General features: G+C 39.7%; 1 protein-coding gene across 1 annotated transcript in view; it reads right to left on the minus strand.

The window, feature by feature from the left end:
- LOC114649897 (FRAS1-related extracellular matrix protein 2-like) overlaps positions 1-20,038 on the minus strand; it is a 369,649-nt gene that overhangs the window by 46,872 nt on the left and 302,739 nt on the right. The window contains exons 12-16 of the mRNA XM_028799269.2: positions 18,304-18,434; positions 14,588-14,746; positions 11,835-12,138; positions 7,118-7,249; positions 4,025-4,356 (exon numbers count right to left, since the gene is read on the minus strand). Of these exons, the coding sequence (XP_028655102.1) occupies positions 4,025-4,356; positions 7,118-7,249; positions 11,835-12,138; positions 14,588-14,746; positions 18,304-18,434 (1,058 nt within the window). The remainder of the gene's footprint in view (positions 1-4,024; positions 4,357-7,117; positions 7,250-11,834; positions 12,139-14,587; positions 14,747-18,303; positions 18,435-20,038) is intronic.

Raw genomic sequence — 20,038 nt, forward strand, 5'->3', positions numbered from 1 at the left:
TGTGTGTATTAGAAAAGATGGAGACACATGAAAATATCCTGCCGCATACAGTGGATTGAGAAAATATTCAGACCCCTTCACTCTCGGTACACTTTATCAGTTGTACATTTACTTTTATAAGGGTAAATTTGCTATTTTTGCATATCTATTGACTCAATAACCCATAATGACAAAATGAGGACAGAAATGTTTACAAATTTATTAAAAATGTAAAACAGAAATGTTACTTTCATATACGTATTTAGACCCTCCATATTTGCTCAGGTGCATCCTGTTTGCTTTAATTCTCCTTGGGATGTGTCAAGAATCTGACTGGAGTCAAACTATGGAAAACTGAATTGACTGTGCATTGTTTAGAAGGGCACACATGTACTTGTGTATTTAAGTTCCCACAATTCACACCACATGTCAGGACAAAAACCAAGGATCTCTCTGTAGAACTTAATGACCAAAATGTGATGAGGTATAGATGAGGGGAAATGTACAAAAGAAATTCTAAAACTTTTATTGATCCCAGAAGCACAGGGGCTTCAATAATTGTGAAATGGAAGAAGTTTGGAATCACCAGGACTCTTCCTAGAGTTGGCCATCTGGCTAAACTGAGTAACCAGGCAAGAAGGGCCACGGCCAGGGAGGTGAATAAGAACCCAATGGTAACTCTATTAGAACTTCAGAAGTCCTCTTCTGAAATGGGAGAACCTGTCAGAAGGACAACCATCTCAGAAGCACTCCATAAATCAGGTGTTTATAGTAAAGTGACTAGACAGAAGTCACTCTTGAGTAAATGGCATATGACAGGCCACTCTGAGTTTGTCAGCTTTGCTTTTAAAGGACTCTGGCTAGTTGAGACAATAATTGAACTGTTTGGTCAGAACTCTAAGCACTTTGTCCAGGTGAAGACAAGGCATGGCTCATCATCTGCCTAATACCATCCACTAGCTGAAGCATGCTGGAGGCAGCATCATGGTATGTGGAAGGAAAAGGGAGATTGTCAGATGGCCAAATACTGAGAGGTGGCTGAAGAAAACCTGCTCCAGAGGGAATGCAACCTCAGACTGGGGTGATGGCTCACTTTCAGCATGACAGTGACCTAAAGCACACAAGTCAACGGTGGAGTGGTTTTGGGACAAGTCTTCAGCTTCCTTGAGTGGCCCAGCCAAAATACAGACTTAAACTCCATAGAACATCTGTGGAGGGACCTGAAGATAGCAGTTTACAGACGCACCATATCCAGTCTATGGAGATTAAGAGGAAGCCAGGAAGAATTGGATAAACTGCCCAAATCTATGTTTGCAAAGCTCTTCAAAACTCTTACCCAAGATGACTCACAGCTAGAATTTCTTCCAAATGGGCTTCTACAATTTGCAGTCCTATGGGTTATTAAGTTTAGATTAACTGGCAAAAATGGCAAATTTATCCACATAAAATTAAATCTAAAACATAATAAAGTGTATAGAAAGTGAGGAGGTTTGAATACTTATTGAATCAGCTGCATAAGCTCCCATTAGCTCTGGAAATCACTTTTGTTAAGCTTTTCAGTGGTTTAGGGCGGAGTTTCTTAAACTATGGGTTGCAACCTTGATGCCTATAATTGGGTCATCCTGGACTGTGAGTTACATTGAACTGAATGAGAAATGGTTGAGAACGTTTGCAGGTAACCTTGTGATGGGTTGCGGCTTACATGGCTGAAACAAACCCCCAGATGATGATTTGTGGCTATTCTCCAAGGTGGAACAACACTACCCACCCCCAGACCACAGAGAATCTCCAAGAGAGAACACAAGGACGACAATCAATAGCGATTCTACAATGGGGACCAACCTGAATGCCAATTAACACCAATTCCACAAAGGGTTTTAGTAGGGTGTTAGTATCACTTTCGGTTGGATTCTCTGCTTTGTTTTTGGACAATAAAAAATCTCAGAGCCAAACATTCGAAAAAGTTGCTCTATTTAATAGAGAGAAAAAAATGAAATTCAATCATGGGCAGTTATACGTTGCAGTGATGCATATATAACAATTCTCATGAAAATAAAGATCTGTTTAAATTGTACATTCGCATTCCCATATGTGAGCAGCAGAACCGCAAAGAGGCTAGTGTGAAGCGCAGGCCAGTGGGTTGGCGAGCAAAGCGAGCAGGGGGCAAAGACCCCTAGTATTATTATTATTTATTTCAGTGAGGCAAGTTGTGAGCTGAGCAACCTCTGATGAAATTTCATTTTTAACATTGAAATAGAGTTGAGTATAAAAATAGTATATAGTATATTTTCCTATTACTATTTTGGTACCATCAATTCACTACTTTTGTTATGATTGTGAGATTTTTGAAAATGTATTAGGCCTTTTATAAGCATCTCAATAATGTTTTTAGATCTCTAGAACTTTATAAATTATGGTTATATTTGATATTTTATTAGTGATATTTATAAATTTAATTTTTGTTTATATTTTTTTCACCATTTAGCGCAACACCATTTTTTTTTTATTATGGGCACTACCATTTTGGGATTCCAGTAGCCCAGGCAGGTGTTAGGAAGCGCAGTCGCAGGAGACACTGATGTGATGGTTTAAATACCAGTGTGGCAGTTCTCTCATTATCCGAGGTTGTGGATGTGTGCCGCGATTATGATGAATTCTGGCCTGTAAACCTTTAGCTTTTCCCTTTTGACTTGAATTCTGGTTAGCGTTTAGGCTTTGGTAACACATTTAGCTGAACCTCCAGCTTTCAACCTGTTGTTTGGGACAAAACAGCGACAACAACAACATGTATTTATATAGCACATTTTCATACAAACAATGTAGAAAAGATGTTAATTCAATTCCTAGTCCATTTCTCTCCATTCTCTGCTCTGCATCAGTTGCTCATGTCATGCTTCCCAGAAGTCATGGTATGTGACGCCATTCACATGACAATATTTAAGATTATGACCCACATGATGTCCGCAAGGTCAGTGGAGTGGTGAGGATGCAGGGAGTAGAGTTGGCGAAGGTGGGTGAGTTTAAATACTTGGGATCAACAGTACAGAGTAACAGGAAGTATGGAATAGAGGTGAGGAAGAGAGTGCAGGCAGGGTGGAATGATTTGTGACAGACGGGTATCAGCAAGAGTGAAAGGGAAGGTCTACAGGACGGTAGTGAGACCAGCTATGTTATATGGGTTGAAGACGGTGGCACTGACCATAAAGCAGGAGACAGAACTGGAGGTGGCAGAGTTAAAGATGCTATAATTTTCACTGGGTGTGACGAGGATGGACAGGATTAGAAATGAGGACATTAGAGGGTCAGCTCAGGTGGGACAGTTCACAGACAAAGCCAGAGAGGCGAGATTGCGTTAGTTTGGACATGTGCAGAGGAGAGATGTTGGGTATATTGGGAGAAGGATGTTAAGGATAGAGCTGCCAGGCAAGAGAAAAGAGGAAGGCCTAAGAGAAGGTTTATGGATGTGGTGAGAGAGGACATGTAGGTGATGGGTGTAACAGAACAAGATGCAGAGGACAGAAAGATATGGAAGAAGATGATCCGCTGTGGCAACCCCTAATGGGAGCAGCCGAAAGAAGAAGTAAAAGAAGAAGATGACCCAGATGTAGTCTTTGGAAAGGGACATAATTGGCACCTCTATGACAACTTTAGTACAGTAGAGTCAGAGAGTCACAAATGTAGGAAAAATATTCTGTTTATTGAATAAAACCAAAATGGAGGTGTGGAGGTAGCTGCTGTAGGCTGGTTTGAGGTATGCAAGTAGACAGACCACCTCACCCACAGAGTACAAGCAAAGCCCTCTATGTTATTTCTTTAATTTTTATTCTACGTTTTTACAAGTTTCACTGTCTCCCCTGTGATAAAAACAACTCTATGCTTCTGTGCAAGACCCCTGGACCCCTTCGTCTTTCTGTCATGTTTCAAAAGGTAACCAGAGTCCAGGCATGGAAAAACGCAGTGAAATGACAGTATATGATAGACAGCACAATGATGAATGAATGAAAGAATATTCATTTCTAGTTATTTTTAGTAACAGTGCCCTTACCTGACCATCGGTCCCAATGGTACCACCACAATCAGTGAGAAGCTCAGACATATCATAATAGCTGATAAATTCCCAAAGGCAGGCTTCTAAGTTAAGGTTCTTGTAGAAACGTAGAGTATTCTCCCCTCGGAGTGAGCCACTGTACTGGTATGGTGATGTTTCCCCAATCACTTCTGGATTCTTGGTGGCTTCTGTTAGGAATCCATAGCGTGTTTTCACTTCATTGTAGTTGAGCAGATTGGAACACTTGTGATTCCCTACTCTAGTGCCATCAGGGCTCAAGGTCAATTCAAAATTGGACAGATCCCTGGTCGAGACAACAGGAAGCATTCCTGGGAAAATGCAAAAGAAAAGTTTTACATAGTATAGATAACTGTAATCATATATGTATATATTATTGTTTTTTTTTGGGGGGGGGGTGATGCTTATTAAGCAAAGCTCTAAGTGAAAATAAAAACAAAAATTGTATGCTGGCATTTTAGGAGTAGTACTATAAACTTACATTACGTTTCAATTGTTTTCCAAGGAATTAAATGCTTTGGTCTCCATAAGACTCAAGGAAGGATTTTCACTTTCTGCTGAGTCACTAAGCAGATTTGGTCTTAGAAGTTTTATGGACACTAATAAGCATCCGAGGATTATTGAGAGATAAATAAAAATCAATCCTAACACTACAGCCTGCGTAGAATATAGCTGGGAATACAGTGCAGTTGGGAGGCAGTCAAAGGGTTCAAATTTGGGTATTGATAAGCCAGACCAGGGGATGGCGCTGAGTTTTAAACCTCTTCTTCTCTTTCTAAACCCATCACTTCCACCTCTCCTGATTATTTTTATTAACGACTCAACAAAGTACCTGGCATTTCCTGGGTATATCTGTATAATGGGTTAATGTTGACCCTTTTGCAAAATGCAAGTGTCCCATCTGTCATTTACACTACCTCTCTATCAGTTTCTCTGCCCTCATGACTTTTTCTGTATGATTGGGCTACTTTGTATTTCCTGGATTCACAAATACATATGTATACCCTAATGAAAAAAACGGAATAACCTGTTGAGTAACTGAATTGATGGACCACGGAGAGCATCTACAGTAGGGGAGCTGGAGGGGTTGGGATTGGGGTTCACAGACATCGCTGCATAAGTCCTTATTATTACAGAAGAGAACACCAGGGGCAGTATGCAATAATGTTATAAAAACGATTCAAAGTTGATTTAACATTGCAACAAGTCACACCACTCTAATGGTATCACACCTTAAAATTAAACTGTAAATGCCTCATCATAAAATGGATTTGAATAAATGTCTACCATCAAGTTCCTAATGTGGTTCGTAGCCATTCATTTTCTACCATATTCTTGAACAGTGAGTTCACATACATTAAAGAATCATACTTCATTGTGTTTCATCATAGCTTATCTTTATTGCGCTTAGTAGCGATATGCAGATTAATGATATTGTTTTCTTTTTCAAAAGTACAAGGTTTTACTTTGTGTCACACACGTGCGATTGGGAGACAGCTAAAGGGCCTAAATGATAGTAATTCCACACCAGACCAGGGGGTGGCGCGGTGCGCTAACTGTCTCTCTCGATCCCTTGCAGACCATCCACAGGAAATCCCGCAGGGTACAGGTGCCATTGATTGACGTCACTTCCGGGTTTTCCAGTGTCAATAATGACGTCACTTCCAGGTTTTCCAGTGTCGATCATGATGCCATTTTCATTTTTGACTCTGATGTCACTTCTGGTTCCTGATGACACCACTTCCGGTCATTTCCTTTACTGGCCTTTAAAGCCGCCATCTAACCTCAATAACATCAGTTCTGTTTTGGACTCAAATCTGTGAACATCTCTGTTCAAATTAACTAATTTTGCAGCCATGGAACAATATACTGGTGGCTACCCCAAACCTTCATGATGTCTGTGACTCATTCTTGTGACATTTTCTATATAATGTAGTGTCAACAGTTCATTTCAGAGTAATCATGACGTGTACATGGTGCAATGAATTTCCTCTCCGTATGTTTGTCCAACACAGAGCAGACCGCCACTGTTCTTACTGGTGGCCCAAATTTTGCTACTTTGGTTATGTATAATATAACATTGCAGAATAATAGGTAATGGTGAGCGAAACAGATGAGTTTTTATTTGCATACATTTTTGTGAAGTTGATTGTAAACTTTGTTTCACATAAGACTTTGCAACCATGAAACTCACTAGAGTTTGGAGTTTTAAAAATTCTCTGGGCTTTGAAAGAGCAGAACATTGCTCCTTAACGGTTTAGCACAATCCAACACACTTTTTGCAAAATTTTGTGAAAATAAGCTGAGCTATTTTAGTGTGATGATTTAATATATATAGATTTTTACCCCTGTATACAGGAGATTGACATCTTAACACCTGCAGAAGTCCTTATTATTTTAGAAGAGTGAACCAGTGGCAGTATTTGATAATGTTATAAAGAGGATCCAAAGTTGATTTAAAATCCTCAATAATGTATCAGATTTTTTTAAATATTAATACATATGTAGGTGAAGCTTAATGCTTGAAAGAATGAGGTTGCGAGTACAAGCAGAAGAACTGAGGTTTCTTCGCAGGATGGCTGGCTGACACTCCATGATAGGGTGAGAAGCTCAGCGATTTTGGACTGGTCCCCCGGATGAAGAAGAGCCAGCTGAGGTGGTCTGATCATGTTGTAAGAATGCTCCCTGGGCAGCTCCCCCTAGTGCTGCTCTGATGACATTCCACCCTGAGACCCTGAGGCAGTGCCAGGACACGCTGGAGGATTTATATCTCTTGGCTGGCTTGGGAATTCCTTAGGAATAGTTGGAATCTGCAGCTGGGGACAGGGAAGTCTGGGCTGACCTGAGAGGCCTGCTGCCACCACGACCCTCACCAGGAAAAGTGCATGGGAAGATGAGATGAGATGTTGTAGGTAAAGCAGCATGAGATGGAAATATAATCTTACTTGAGATTTGGTCATTTGTCCTTTAAAAACATATATACTGTATATGTGTGTATATACTGTGTATATATATATATTTAACAGAATATTAAAACTTACTTAAATCCTATGCTGTTAAAACCATTCTTACCATCAATATGTGGCATGGTGACTGTCAGCTTAATAAGGTTTGGGTGATCTGGATCTTCTGCTCCGGTGTATCGCAACTTGGCAGAAAAAGGCTCAGCTCCAACAGCTCCAACGAGTCGAGGCTGACACATGCCTAAAGGTGAAACAAAACAGAAAAGAAATATCTGAATTGAATAAAAAGTAGCAAATAATGCAAAATAATTGCATAAATTATATGCTGTATATTTGTATTAAAGTTACATGCTGTATTAGAATATAATCTTGCCTTGGGCCCTGCTCTGTACCTCATAATGCCACTTTAGAGATTCCAGAGTTAGACAATAACTAAAAATGAGTTCTTAAAGAACCATACAAAATAACAAAGATTATTTTTTGCCGTCACATTAATATTCTCAGAGTATGCTTCAATTAATCATGTTCGTTAAACAAGTGAATTAAACATGTCATAGTCTATTTATGTGCATGTCTATTGGATGCATCTGACACCCGGGCTTTTGGAGTTAGATGATGTCAGTGTTCAATCGCATAATTTAACTACATCTCTTATTTTTCCTATGCCTCAAATTAGTATGAAGTATTACCAGTAATAAATCACTTTAGCTGTTCCTTAGTGCAGCTCTTCTATAGTAGCAAGGACGTTGGAAGGTCACTTCACCTGACTGGCAAGCACCACTAAGCAGGCTACAAAGGTTTTGATTTTCCTTTATTTTGCACCTACTGTATGTCTGCTCGGGCGGCACGGTGGCGCAGTGGTAGCGCTGCTGCCTCGCAGCTAGGAGACCCGGGTTCGCTTCCCGGGTCCTCCCTGCGTGGAGTTTGCATGTTCTCCCCGTGTCTGCGTGGGTTTCCTCCGGGCGCTCTGGTTTCCTCCCACAGTCCAAAGACATGCAGGTTAGGTGGATTGGCGATTCTAAATTGGCCCTAGTGTGTGCTTGGTGTTTGTGTGTGTGTCCTGCGGTGGGTTGGCACCCTGCCCGGGATTGGTTCCCTGCCTTGTGCCCTGTGTTGGCTGGGATTGGCTCCAGCAGACCCCCGTGACCCTGTGTTCGGATTCAGCGGGTTGGAAAATGGATGGATGGATGTATGTCTGCTCCCTTTGTTTATTCCTCTCCTCAGTTTATGGTGAATTCTTTGGCCTGTGTGGTGTCATTATGAGCTAAGTGGGCTGCTTAAGAAGCTAGTACTGTTGCAGAACCATCAGAAACTATACCTGGATGGGATCCCAGTCTACAGCTGAGGCACATTCACGTACAACGCGCACTCATTCTGTCGGGTAAATTTTGAGTCACTAATTAAACTAGCATGCAGGACATTAGGATGTAATAGGAAGGCAAAATTTAAAAGACAAGTGGGAGAGGTGCAAAGTTCATGCAGGCAGCGGCCAAGATGGACAATGACCCAAGTAACTGTAGCCATGAGCCCAGGCAAAAAAAAAAAAAAAAAAAATAGCAATAATAACAAGAAGAATGTAACAAGATTAACAAAGCAAGAAGTATCTCAGAACATTCTTGGCACGATAAGTTGAACAGAATCACCTGAACCTTCTTGGCAAGTGGATCTGTTTGGCTGTGGAGCCAAGAAGAAACTGCAGAATCAGTGGAGAGTGTAGGAGTACGGATAAAGCAGGCGATGAAAACACGGGTGTGATGAGATTAATGAAATAGCTGTTTTCTCTCTTGAGCTGAATTTTCTTATAGGTAAATTTTGTTACATAAAAAAATAACTCTGTGGGGTGTCATAGCTGATAGGTGATACAGTCTCAGCATCTTGGCATGCCTGACTGACCCATGGTGACCTGTGAGGACTCTATTCTCTGCAACCATATTCATTATCTTGGGGGAAATGTAATTTCTTCTCATAATCCAAAGACTTGGCTTAAATGCGGAAGTGTTTATATCTGTGTCCAAAAAAAATCAACTTCATGTGCAAATACTGCTATGTAACGTCATTTTAATGATGAAAAGTAGAGATGTTTTTATTAGAACATCAAAACAATTGTGACGAAAGCAGTCCATTCAGCATATCAAGTCGAGATTTGATTTGAAGGTCCCTAAAGTCGTACTCGTCAGCACACTACACTCTTAAAAATACTTGTTCTTTAGTGGCACCTTACAGTTCTTTACTGGGTTGTACGGTTCCTCATAGAACTATTACTTGACCAAGTACCATTTCATTCTGGGATGGGTTTCTTGCATATAAAGTTGTTTCCTTGTGTTTTGAAAAGCTTCCTAATATGTAGGAAAAAAACTGAAATCTTTAATGTATGGTACACTACCTAGCAGGACAGTAACACATTAAGAAAATCTGTGTTGTTATACATGCAGTGAGAGTCCTGTCACTCATGCACATCCAAGAATCTCCTTACTGGCTCACTTGAGGCATGTGGTAACCAGCTGGGGTGAGTGAGGGTGCTATCGGTAAAGCTTTCCTCTGCTTCTCTCCCTGCAGCTACGAAAAACCAACCAGTGAGGGCACTTAGGCCCGCTCCTTCCGGCCCGCATAATATAAGAAGCCCGGGTGACCAGAAGGAAGTGTCTTTTAACAAGCTGAGCAGACCGCCAGATGGAGCTCCTGCGAAGGACCCTATTTTATGACGGCGTATGAGCCAGTTGAGTTTCTTTCTATTTCACCCCAAGAGAAATAGTCCAGACGGCTGGAGAAAAAAAAAAAAAAATCTGCAGGGGTTCCAGGCCACGAGACTGCCCATCCCCCTCTAGGCATTCTACCTAACATAAATGACCTCAATCAGTCCTCATTGTATTCAGGGTTCACGGGGAAGAATTTGATGATGATGGTCATGTGGACTTCTGGCCTTTAATCCATCAGTACCACAATGTTTTTCAAAATGTACTATACAGGTCATAAAATGAGTTATTCCAAATATCATATATACCTATGTCTCTGTTTTTTTGTCAGTGTGGCTTTGACATCATGGACCATAAGGTGCATACTAATTCAGCGTGAGCAGGAACACTCAATAAAACTGAATAAAAAATAATTCAAGCGACGATGAGATACGAAGAAGGCAGATTCACCAGCGTTTGTGTGTCAGCTTTTATCCCTCCAGATCATTGAATTTCCAGTTCGATTGTCTCAAAACACCACTCACATCTACAGTTATTCCCAGTTTCAGATAAAAAGTAACCGTGTCAGATCTGGGGCAGGGGTGGGTGTTGTATCGTGATTGTGATTGAGATCGTGATTGAGTGAGTAAAAGTGAAAAAAAATGCTGACTTTTACAAGTACTATATATTTACATTGGCAGTTACAGACACAAATCAAATGTATGTTTTTATTGTATAATATCAACAATAACAGCAGCTCACTACTCCAAACAGTAAATTTGCCGGGGAGCCGGTTTCGAACTCATGATTTCTGGATTATAAATCAGCAAATCTTACCGCTACACCATGGAAGCTGTCGTATTGTACTTGCACCTTTTGTGAAAGTGTTTATTTGATATTTGGCCATCAGCCTTCACACATTATACAGTTCATGTCTGCATTTTGTTATTTATTATTAAAACATGAAAAACGTTTCTGTTTTAACCATGTGTTTACATAGATTGTTGTAGACACAAAACACACATCAGATTATTTCCTCTTACAATTCTGTGTAGCTCACTCCCAGATAACCATTCTAGGCAGGAACTGAGAGAACTTCTTGCCCATTCTGAGGTGGTGGGGGTGGGGATGGTATAGCAGGCTGTTTGCTGCTTGGACTTATCGACACAATTAGAAGACAAAAGAGGCTGACAGAATGGTGTGAAGGGATTTAAGGTGGGCCGGATTTACGAGTTTTTTCGTTGGTCTGGTAATTCTAGTGTTAAACGGGATGACCCAGTTGATGTCCCAACTATTCTCCATTGTTGCAACCTGTCATTACTGCACCCTGCCACAGTCCTATTAAAATAATGACCCATTGGTATTTCACAAATGTGTTACTATCTTATATATAAACGTCTACGCGTGAAAGTGTGTGTGTCTGTCTGTCCAGCCCGGAAGTGCGACACTACAGCTTGAAGTTCAAACAGCCGGCAAGGCGGCCCCAAGTTAACGAGTTGGAAGAAGAAAGAAATATGAGGGTACAGCATAAAGCTGAAAGAAAACGGCTCTGTCATCAAAGTGAAACTGCTGAGGAAAGACAAATGAGAGAGAAACTCGCTTATCCACTGATAGAGAAGGGGGGCGATCATGTCCGCAAAACGAAACCTCCGACTCTGCATTTCATTTTTTTTTCTGATGATTTCAATAGTTTCTAGGAGCCCGGCCTTTTTACAGCACAGGCTTACACAGCTAGTATATTTATATTTATTTACTATATAAGTCTATTATGAATCTATATAGACAAAGGCTCTTTTTGGAGCCTTCAAGTGAATGGGTCTTTTGGGTACCAAAAATTGTTCCCCTAAGGCACTGCCCTGAGGAATCACTCTGGCACCTTTATTTTTAAGAGTGTACTTGGTAATTTATTCCATATGCTTATGGTTCCTTGTGTGAAGAAAATATACACATGGAATGAATGACCAAATAGTGTGGTGGAGAGTAGAACTTTAGAGACCTTTCAACATAACCATTTACAATCACTTCCTCAAAGAATATCAAAAGTCTTCTTCTCTAAGTTCTTCATATAGTTACACATATTTATCAGTGTAGTGTGTGAATTGTTTTACTTCATATGATATTTAAAGACTCCACTTTAAACTACATATACATTACCTTCCTCAATGCTGACAGATACAATAGGGCTCATCAGCTCCAAACCCTCATCTCCATTAGAGTTGACTGCTCTGGCAGCACACTGCACTCGAGAGCCTGCTTGGAAGTATACAGAATCCAAGGTGATGTATTTTGAGGAAGTGAAGAAGGTATCGAAATCCACTTCTCGCATGGGGCTCGTCACACCATCAGCACCCGTTGGAGCACTCACAAGCCAGCGGTACCGTGTTAGAGTGTTATTAATACTTTCACTAGCACAAATGGAGCCTGTCTTGTCATAATCAGAGTACTTGGGGTTGCAAGCCTGCAAATGTGAGAAAACAGTAAGTGAGAACATTACATTCAAAATAAAGGGTTAATTTCTTTCAAATAAAAGCGTATTAAAAATTGCTTAAGTAATTATGAATTCATTGATTTGTAGAATATTGATAAAACATTTCAAGGCAATGAGGAATATCAAAGCTGAGTAAACTAAAACAATAGAGAAACCCCAGACTACAATAAAATAAAAATAAAAGTAAATCAAGGTTTCACGTGAAGTGTGAGACTGTATGCTGAACCAAACAAGTGAAAAACAAGTGGTGACTTCAGGTGAACTCTGTGTGACTATTATGGTTTAGAAACTGCAGATGGGAGTGCATGACATTACAGACAGGGTTTATCCACTGACTTAAGTGTATCTTCCTTTTTATTGTTGTTTTTGTAATTTTGGAGATATTATTTTTCATGGTTTTATGTAATTTTTGCTTATGTATTGTGCTATGTTCTCTTATGTTTCTTGTGTTTTGTGGGTGGAACCCTAAGAGGTGGGGCCACCATGATGTCACTAGAGAAGGACCACCCTCAGCTGTTATATGAGCCTGGGAAGCAGACCCTTCTGTGGTTCACCGACGTTCAAATTGTGCGTAATTATTGCAAGTATTGATTTTGTGGTTTTAGGAATTATTACTTCTGTCTTTGAGTTTTTGAGTTTTATGGATTATGAATTTCAACCAGTTTGCTGTAGGTTTCTTTTTGCCTCATTGTTTGTTTTTCTGCCATTTTTTTTATTACAAATAAATATCTCCTTTTATAAAGATTCAGTTTTACAAGTATCACTCAAGCCAGAGGTTTTGATGGTTCCTCTCCCTTGATGGCCATTCTTGATATATTTTTGAACAGTTTGACCTTTGAACACATTGACTGCTGGACCATTTATTACCAGGACGCTGCAATCTAGGTCTATGCATATATGATAAATAAGGAACTCTATCAAAATTTATAAAAAAAGTAAAGAAATGTATTAGAAACCAATGGTTTTATTATCAAATGTAGCTCTGTCGAAAATGTAATTACTTTATTTAATTATAGCAACACAACTAAAATTCTTCATCTGAATAAGAGTTCTAGAAGCATGGCACCACTCAGAGTTCAGGCTTAGAAGAACATGTGCCGTAAATATAATGCATTTCTTTGCGTTGTCCATGCTTGTTACACACAACACATTTGGTTGTGGGTGACTGTGTGCACTCCGTGGGTGACAGAATATCCATGTAGTGCAATCCTGACAGTCATGGCAAGTCCGAGATCTTGTGATGAAGAAACGCCTTGGGGTTAGCAATCCACATCAGTGTCAGAGCATACTGGTTCTACATCATCCAATTGATTGTCACTGTCTCCATCACTCCACTATCATTATCATCAAAATATTAATGTTGTAACAAATCTAGTTTCAGCAGCATTATACCCTTTTCATGACACGGCACCAAAGCTAAGCAGCAAACTGGCTGCGTCTATAGTGACTGTATACTGAGATACCAGTTATATCGTTCATCATGCCTCAATGAAATATGACTTAACTCGTACTTCACATCCAAACTGTTAAAGCCTGTTCCCCTTTTTGGGCCTGTGCAGGCTGAAGTCTGCCTGAAGAGTTTGGAGTTAGGCTGCCGGGTTAAAACATCTATTTAAGGGTTAGTGAAGGTCCTTACCTGCTTTGAGGGTCTTTTGCAGGCCGTTCACCCGTTTCTGCCATCTTTGGTATACAGAATCACAACAATTATATGGAGTTGGTGTGTTAGGTACTAAGTCTGTAGGCAAAGCTTTTTATGGAGAACAGCTAGCGAGGAGGAGCTAAGGATAACTAACACATGGAAGTCAAGAGTAATGGCAACCAGTAAAAGGAGGGGGTTCCAAAGGTGTAAAAATAAGGATAATTAAGGACCAAGTATTAGCGTCAGTTGAAAGAAATGTAAATGAATGTGTTGCATTAAAAATATCTTAACCTACTTGCCTTTGGGGACACAGGAGGGCATACAAACTCTACTAAGATAATGATCAGGTGTGGGATTCAAACTCAAGATTCTGGACCCTTGTGGGGAGCAGATAATCACTGTGCTGCTCCCTACAGCTCAAAAAGCATGGAACTGCAAATGTCAAGCTTTGTGTTTTGATTGTAGGGAGTCTCTATTATGATGTATTCTAAATAGTAAAGATATTTTAAGTGTTCATTGGGAAAGTATTAAGAGCAAGCATCAGAAAAATGTATCTCAGTCACATGCTGTAGCTCTGTGATTAAGTTTCTTTTCCCTGCTCTATGTATTTTTAAACTAATAGGGCTGAATTTTTAGCACTGGTAGTAACCAAATCTCTATTAAGTTATTTTTATGTGTGCTTATTCAAATATCATATACTTGGTGCTGACCCTGACAGACCCCCACCAGGATAAGCTACCATTAAAAATAGAGGCAAAAATAACTTTAGCGAGCACTTACTGTGACGCAGACAACAGGATAACCCGCTGGTGGATGGGGATTTTCTTTAGCATTAATAGTATCATCATACAGCAGGAGAGACACGACTTGAGGGACTGATGGGAATGTCACATCGGCCATGGAGTTGGTCTCTTCAATATAAATTATTGCTTTGTTCATCTAAAAAAAGAATAATTAACATATAATTTAATATAACAACACAAATTCAGAGTCTCAATAGCTTTGTTATTTTCATTTTTTCTTTTTTAAATATTTCAGTTAAAATTAGATAAAGATAATAGAGTATTTTGTTGTAGGGATGCCTGAAGAAAGAAAGAATGGCTCCTGGGGACCCCATGTGGCTGTAGGTTTTTGTCCCAACCAGATTCATAATAAATGATCTTCATTTAGTTAGCTGTTTTAGTTTTCTCTTTTCTTATTCTGCATTCAGAAAAGCACAGCAGTATTACATCATAAGACATTTAGAAATATTTCTGTTTTTGCTATAGCTTTAAATGCTTGATTCTTTGTTGTTTTCCTATTATTTTTCTCTTGTTCTGTAAAGTCTGCTCCCTCCATTGCATCCTAATAGTGACAATTAAAAACAAGCAAAGCAGACACCCAGGCGAACACTAAACGATGAAAGGCTGAAACTGCTTCAGCAACAAACCCACTAATTAGACAATAATGGAAAGGCAGAATGGAAATCAGGATGAACATGAATAAAGAGTAAAAAAATACTTTACCCACATATAACTGCTTAATGTTTACTAAAATGTATTAACACCCTCATTTTTGTAATTTCTTCTTTGACCCCAAAACACAGAAACTGTGAAATACCAGCTCACTTAATTAGGCTAGGAGTCCAATTAGGAACGTTGGTTGGAACAAATCCTGCAGCCCCAGGGGGTCCAAAGGACCGAGTTTAGGAACCACTGATCTAAAACATTAATATACTTGAAAAGGGAATGTGAGTTCAAGTACAATCTCTCGCAGGTGGGTATCACTGGTGTACTAGCAGGGCTTTTTAAAGTAATCCTCCACCAAAAAATGTTTTTTTTGATGTTACTTAAATCATGTAGTTTATAGTGATGGCTGAGAATAATTTTTAATATCATGTTCTCATGCAGAATGAAGATAACAAAAATGCTGATATGATACGTGTCTATATGGACAACAGCAATGATATTAAAAATGACAATGAAAAAATTTTACATTACTTATCTCTCATAATCCACATGTCAAGTCATCCAAATGTATGCTCACAATGTCCCACAAACATGTGTTTTTACTAAAATATAATTAAATAAATCACTCTCAGAAATTAAAACGGAACACGCTCAAGCACCCGAGCATCTGAATTAAAGAGCTGCCTCACCACTTCATCCACTGGTCAGGAGGCCAGCTCAGTAGCAGCTTATTCAACAGATAACATAGTGCTGCTCATCAACAAAAAGAGTGTGTTCTGAGTGACATGTAAAACTAAAGATTACAAGTTCAAGAAAAGCGAGTGTAAACAGTATCAGGGAGAGAACAGCCCATTGTACTTGTGCATATCCGAGGTGCTTCAACAAGCAGAAAGTCAGTTCACCCGTGTAGTTTGACAGACTGCTGCAAAAGAATCCTGAGGTACTCCAGTAATGGCTCACCACGGGAGACTGGTCTACAATTCAAATGCTTGTTTACGGCTGAGCACATTGTACTTCCACTCACAAGAGCACTTTCTAAAGGTAGTTTATTTAACAATATTTTAGGAAATTACATTTTACTGTTTTGGGTACGGAAAGTATTCAGACCCCCTTCAATTTTTCACTCTTTGTTATATTGCAGCCATTTGCTAAAATCATTTAAATTAATGTTTTCCCTCATTAATGTACACACAGCACCACATATTGACAGACAAAAAAATGAATTTTTGAAATTATTGCAGATTTATTAAAAAAGAAAAACTGAAATATCACATGGTCCTAAGTATTCAGACCCTTTGCTGTGACACTCATATATTTAACTCGGGTGCTTTCCATTTCTTCTGATCATCCTTGAGATCACCTTCATTTGGTCCAGCTGTGTTTGATTATACTGATTGGACTTGATTAGGAAAGCCACACACCTGTCTATATAAGACCTTACAACTCACAATGCATGTCAGAGCAAATGAGAATCATGAGGTCAAAGGAACTGCCTGAAGAGCTCAGAGACAGAATTGTTGGCAAGGCACAGATCTGGCCAAGGTTACAAAAAATTTCTGCTGCACTTAAGGTTTCCAAGAGCACAGTGGCCTCCATAATCCTTAAATGGAAGACGTTTGGGACGACCAGAACCCTTCCTAGAGCTGGCCGTCCAGCCAAGCTGAGCTACCGGGGGAGAAGAGCCTTGGTGAGAGAGGTAAAGAAGAACCCAAAGATCACTTTGGCTGAGCTCCAAAGATGCAGTCAGGAGATGGGAGAAAGTTGTAGAAAGTCAACCATCACTGCAGCCCTCCACCAGTCAGGGCTTTATGGCAGAGTGGCCTGTCGGAAGCCTCTCCTCAGTGCAAGACACATGACAGCCCGCATGGAGTTTGCTAAAAGACACCTGAAGGACTCTGAGATGGTGAGAAATAAGATTCTCTGGTCTGATGAGACCAAGATAGAACTTTTTGGCCTTAATTCTAAGCGGTATGTGTGGAGACAACCAGGTACTGCTCATCACTTGTCCAATACAGTCCCCATAGTGAAGCACGGCAGTGGCAGCATCATGCTGTGGGGGTGTTTTTCAGCTGCAGGGACAGGACGACTGGTTGCAATCGAGGGAAAGATGAATGCGGGGATATCCTGGACAAAAACCTTCTCCAGAGTGCTAAGGACCTCAGACTGAGCCGAAGGTTTACCTTCCAACAAGACAATGACCCTAAGCACACAGCTAAAATAACGAAGGAGTGGCTTCACAACAACCCTGTGACTGTTCTTGAATGGCCCAGCCAGAGCCCTGACTTAAACCTAATTGAGCATCTCTGGAGAGACCTAAAAATGGCTGTCCACCAAAGTTTACCATCCAACCTGACAGAACTGGAGAGGATCTGCAAGGAGGAATGGCAGAGGATCCCCAAATCCAGGTGTGAAAAACTTGTTGCATCTTTCCCAAGAAGACTCATGGCTGTATTAGCTCAAAAGGGTGCTTCTACTAAATACTGAGCAAAGGGTCTGAATACTTAGGACCATGTGATATTTCAGTTTTTCTTTTTTAATAAATCTGCAACAATTTCAAAAATTCTTTTTTTTGTCTGTCAATATGGGGTGCTGTGTGTACATTAATGAGGGAAAAAATTAATTTAAATGATTTTAGCAAATGGCTGCAATATAACAAAGAGTGAAAAATTGAAGGGGGTCTGAATACTTTCCGTACCCACTGTAGTTTATTTAACAATATTTTAGGAAATTACATTTTACTGTTTTGAAAGTTTTCAGTACACGACTGGACCAACTTGACATGTTGATTATGTGACACAAGTAAATACATTTTTTTCATGGATTTTTTGATGTTGTTCTGCTATTAAGTATATAGCGCCCTTTCTATCTATCTATCTATCTATCTATCTATCTATCTATCTATCTATCTATCTATCTATCTATCTATCTATCTATCTATCTATCTATCTATCTATCATCAATTAAATTGAACCTCTTTAATATTAACATAAGGAGTGCACACGTTACACGTGATGACAATTACTAGTCAGTGGTCATGGTGCACATTACCTGGATTTCTGCTACCATATTTTCATCTGGCTTCAGGTGGACAGTAAAAGCTTCTCTCATCTCTCGAACTCCATCATATAAAATCTCCACCTCCACAATATGCTCAGTTTCCCCCTCTTTGAATTCAATCTCTGCATTAGAAGATTTAAAAAGAGTTGTTTGAGTTTTAAGTTAGTGCATCAATAGTCTTTATAGTAAATACTGAAAATGGCTTTCAAATACAGTGCCTGACTTTTCAAGAAGGTGGCACACACACAGTGAAGCACCTGATCTTTAGGAACTTCTTATCGTCACAACCTAACAATCTGGGAAGCTCTGTGGTTTAGAATCTCAGTTTGCTTTTTGACTTTAAATTCTGCTTAGCACTTTTGTATTTATTATGTTAACTGGCAATTCCCAACTAGCCCTGAATGGGAGTAAGTATTATGCGTGTGTGTGTGAATGGACCCTGAAATAGACTGGCACATTGCCCTTGGCAGGTAGTCCCCTCCTTCTGATGCTGCTGGCATAAGATCTGCCACCCCAGATCCCACACTGAATAACAGCATTTAAGAATGTTTTGTTAACATGTACTTACACTGTAAGTCTTACAGTATATTTGAGTGGTTGTGTATGCTGTCCTGCAAATTAGCTTCTAAATGTGATGATATGACGTATGTTTAACAGCTTATTCTTAGCAGCGAGTGTGAGAATAGTGAACATCTTCAGGGAAAAAAAACAAAAGTAGAAATTGAACACACTAAAATGCAAGAGGGTACTTGTGCATAAGCGTGGATGAATGTCTGATAAATACTAATGTTTGGGTTAACATTCTGAAAATTATAGGACAGTTTTAAATAAGGATATCTTGGAAATCTACAAAGTAAAGTAAGCCTGACAAAGCAAGACATGTGCTTTGGCTTCATTTTTATCAATTTTTTAAATCTTCACAGACACCTTTTCAAAATAAATCTCTTGATCTTGCCAAGGGCATTAAAGCACATAGCCTCCAATTTTTGAGATCTGCATAAGCAAAAGGCCAAATGATTGTTGCATCTTCTTATTTTGTGTTGAATTCTGTGCAGAACCTACTGAGGAAAACAGCAAGCTGCCTTTCGGGCACATGTTAACTATTATTACTCACTGGTGATGTTAACGACTGTGTTCATAACGCCTGAGGCTGATCTAAATCTACAAACAAATTCATTAGAGATATAAGGATTGCTAGCATGGAGCATCATTGTTTAACAAGCCCTATTAAAAATGCTCTTGTCCTTAATGGCTGCATATGTGAAGGGCAGAATCATACATTCAGAAGATGACATGTGTCCTTGGAGTACAAAGTACATGGGTGCAGCCAGCATTCCCTTTGAAATTCATCTATAACAGAAAACCAGGCAGGCATTGAAAGGTTTGCTCATATTGCTTAAATCAGTGCTCCGCAACCGGTGTGCCACGGCACACTGGTGTGCCATGAGCCGATACAGGTGTGACGCGGTCAAATAAGACAATTTTCTAACTAAATAATATTTCAACGGTCCTCCTTAGAAACACAATAACGAGAATACGTGCAATGAAATATTCGCGTAAATAGCCTTTTAAAGGTTTCATAATTTTATGTGTAATTTCTCTGAAATAATAAATCCCATCGCCTGGCGCATGTCGCCTACGACGTAGGCCCTACGTAGTCGCCAGACAACTCCGTAGTATGCTTTGATAGGCAGAGCGCTCCGTGCCCTCACCTAGACTCAATTCA

The sequence above is a fragment of the Erpetoichthys calabaricus genome, chromosome 4 (genome assembly GCF_900747795.2).
Source record: "Erpetoichthys calabaricus chromosome 4, fErpCal1.3, whole genome shotgun sequence".
NCBI classification, from domain to species: Eukaryota; Metazoa; Chordata; class Cladistia; order Polypteriformes; family Polypteridae; genus Erpetoichthys; species Erpetoichthys calabaricus.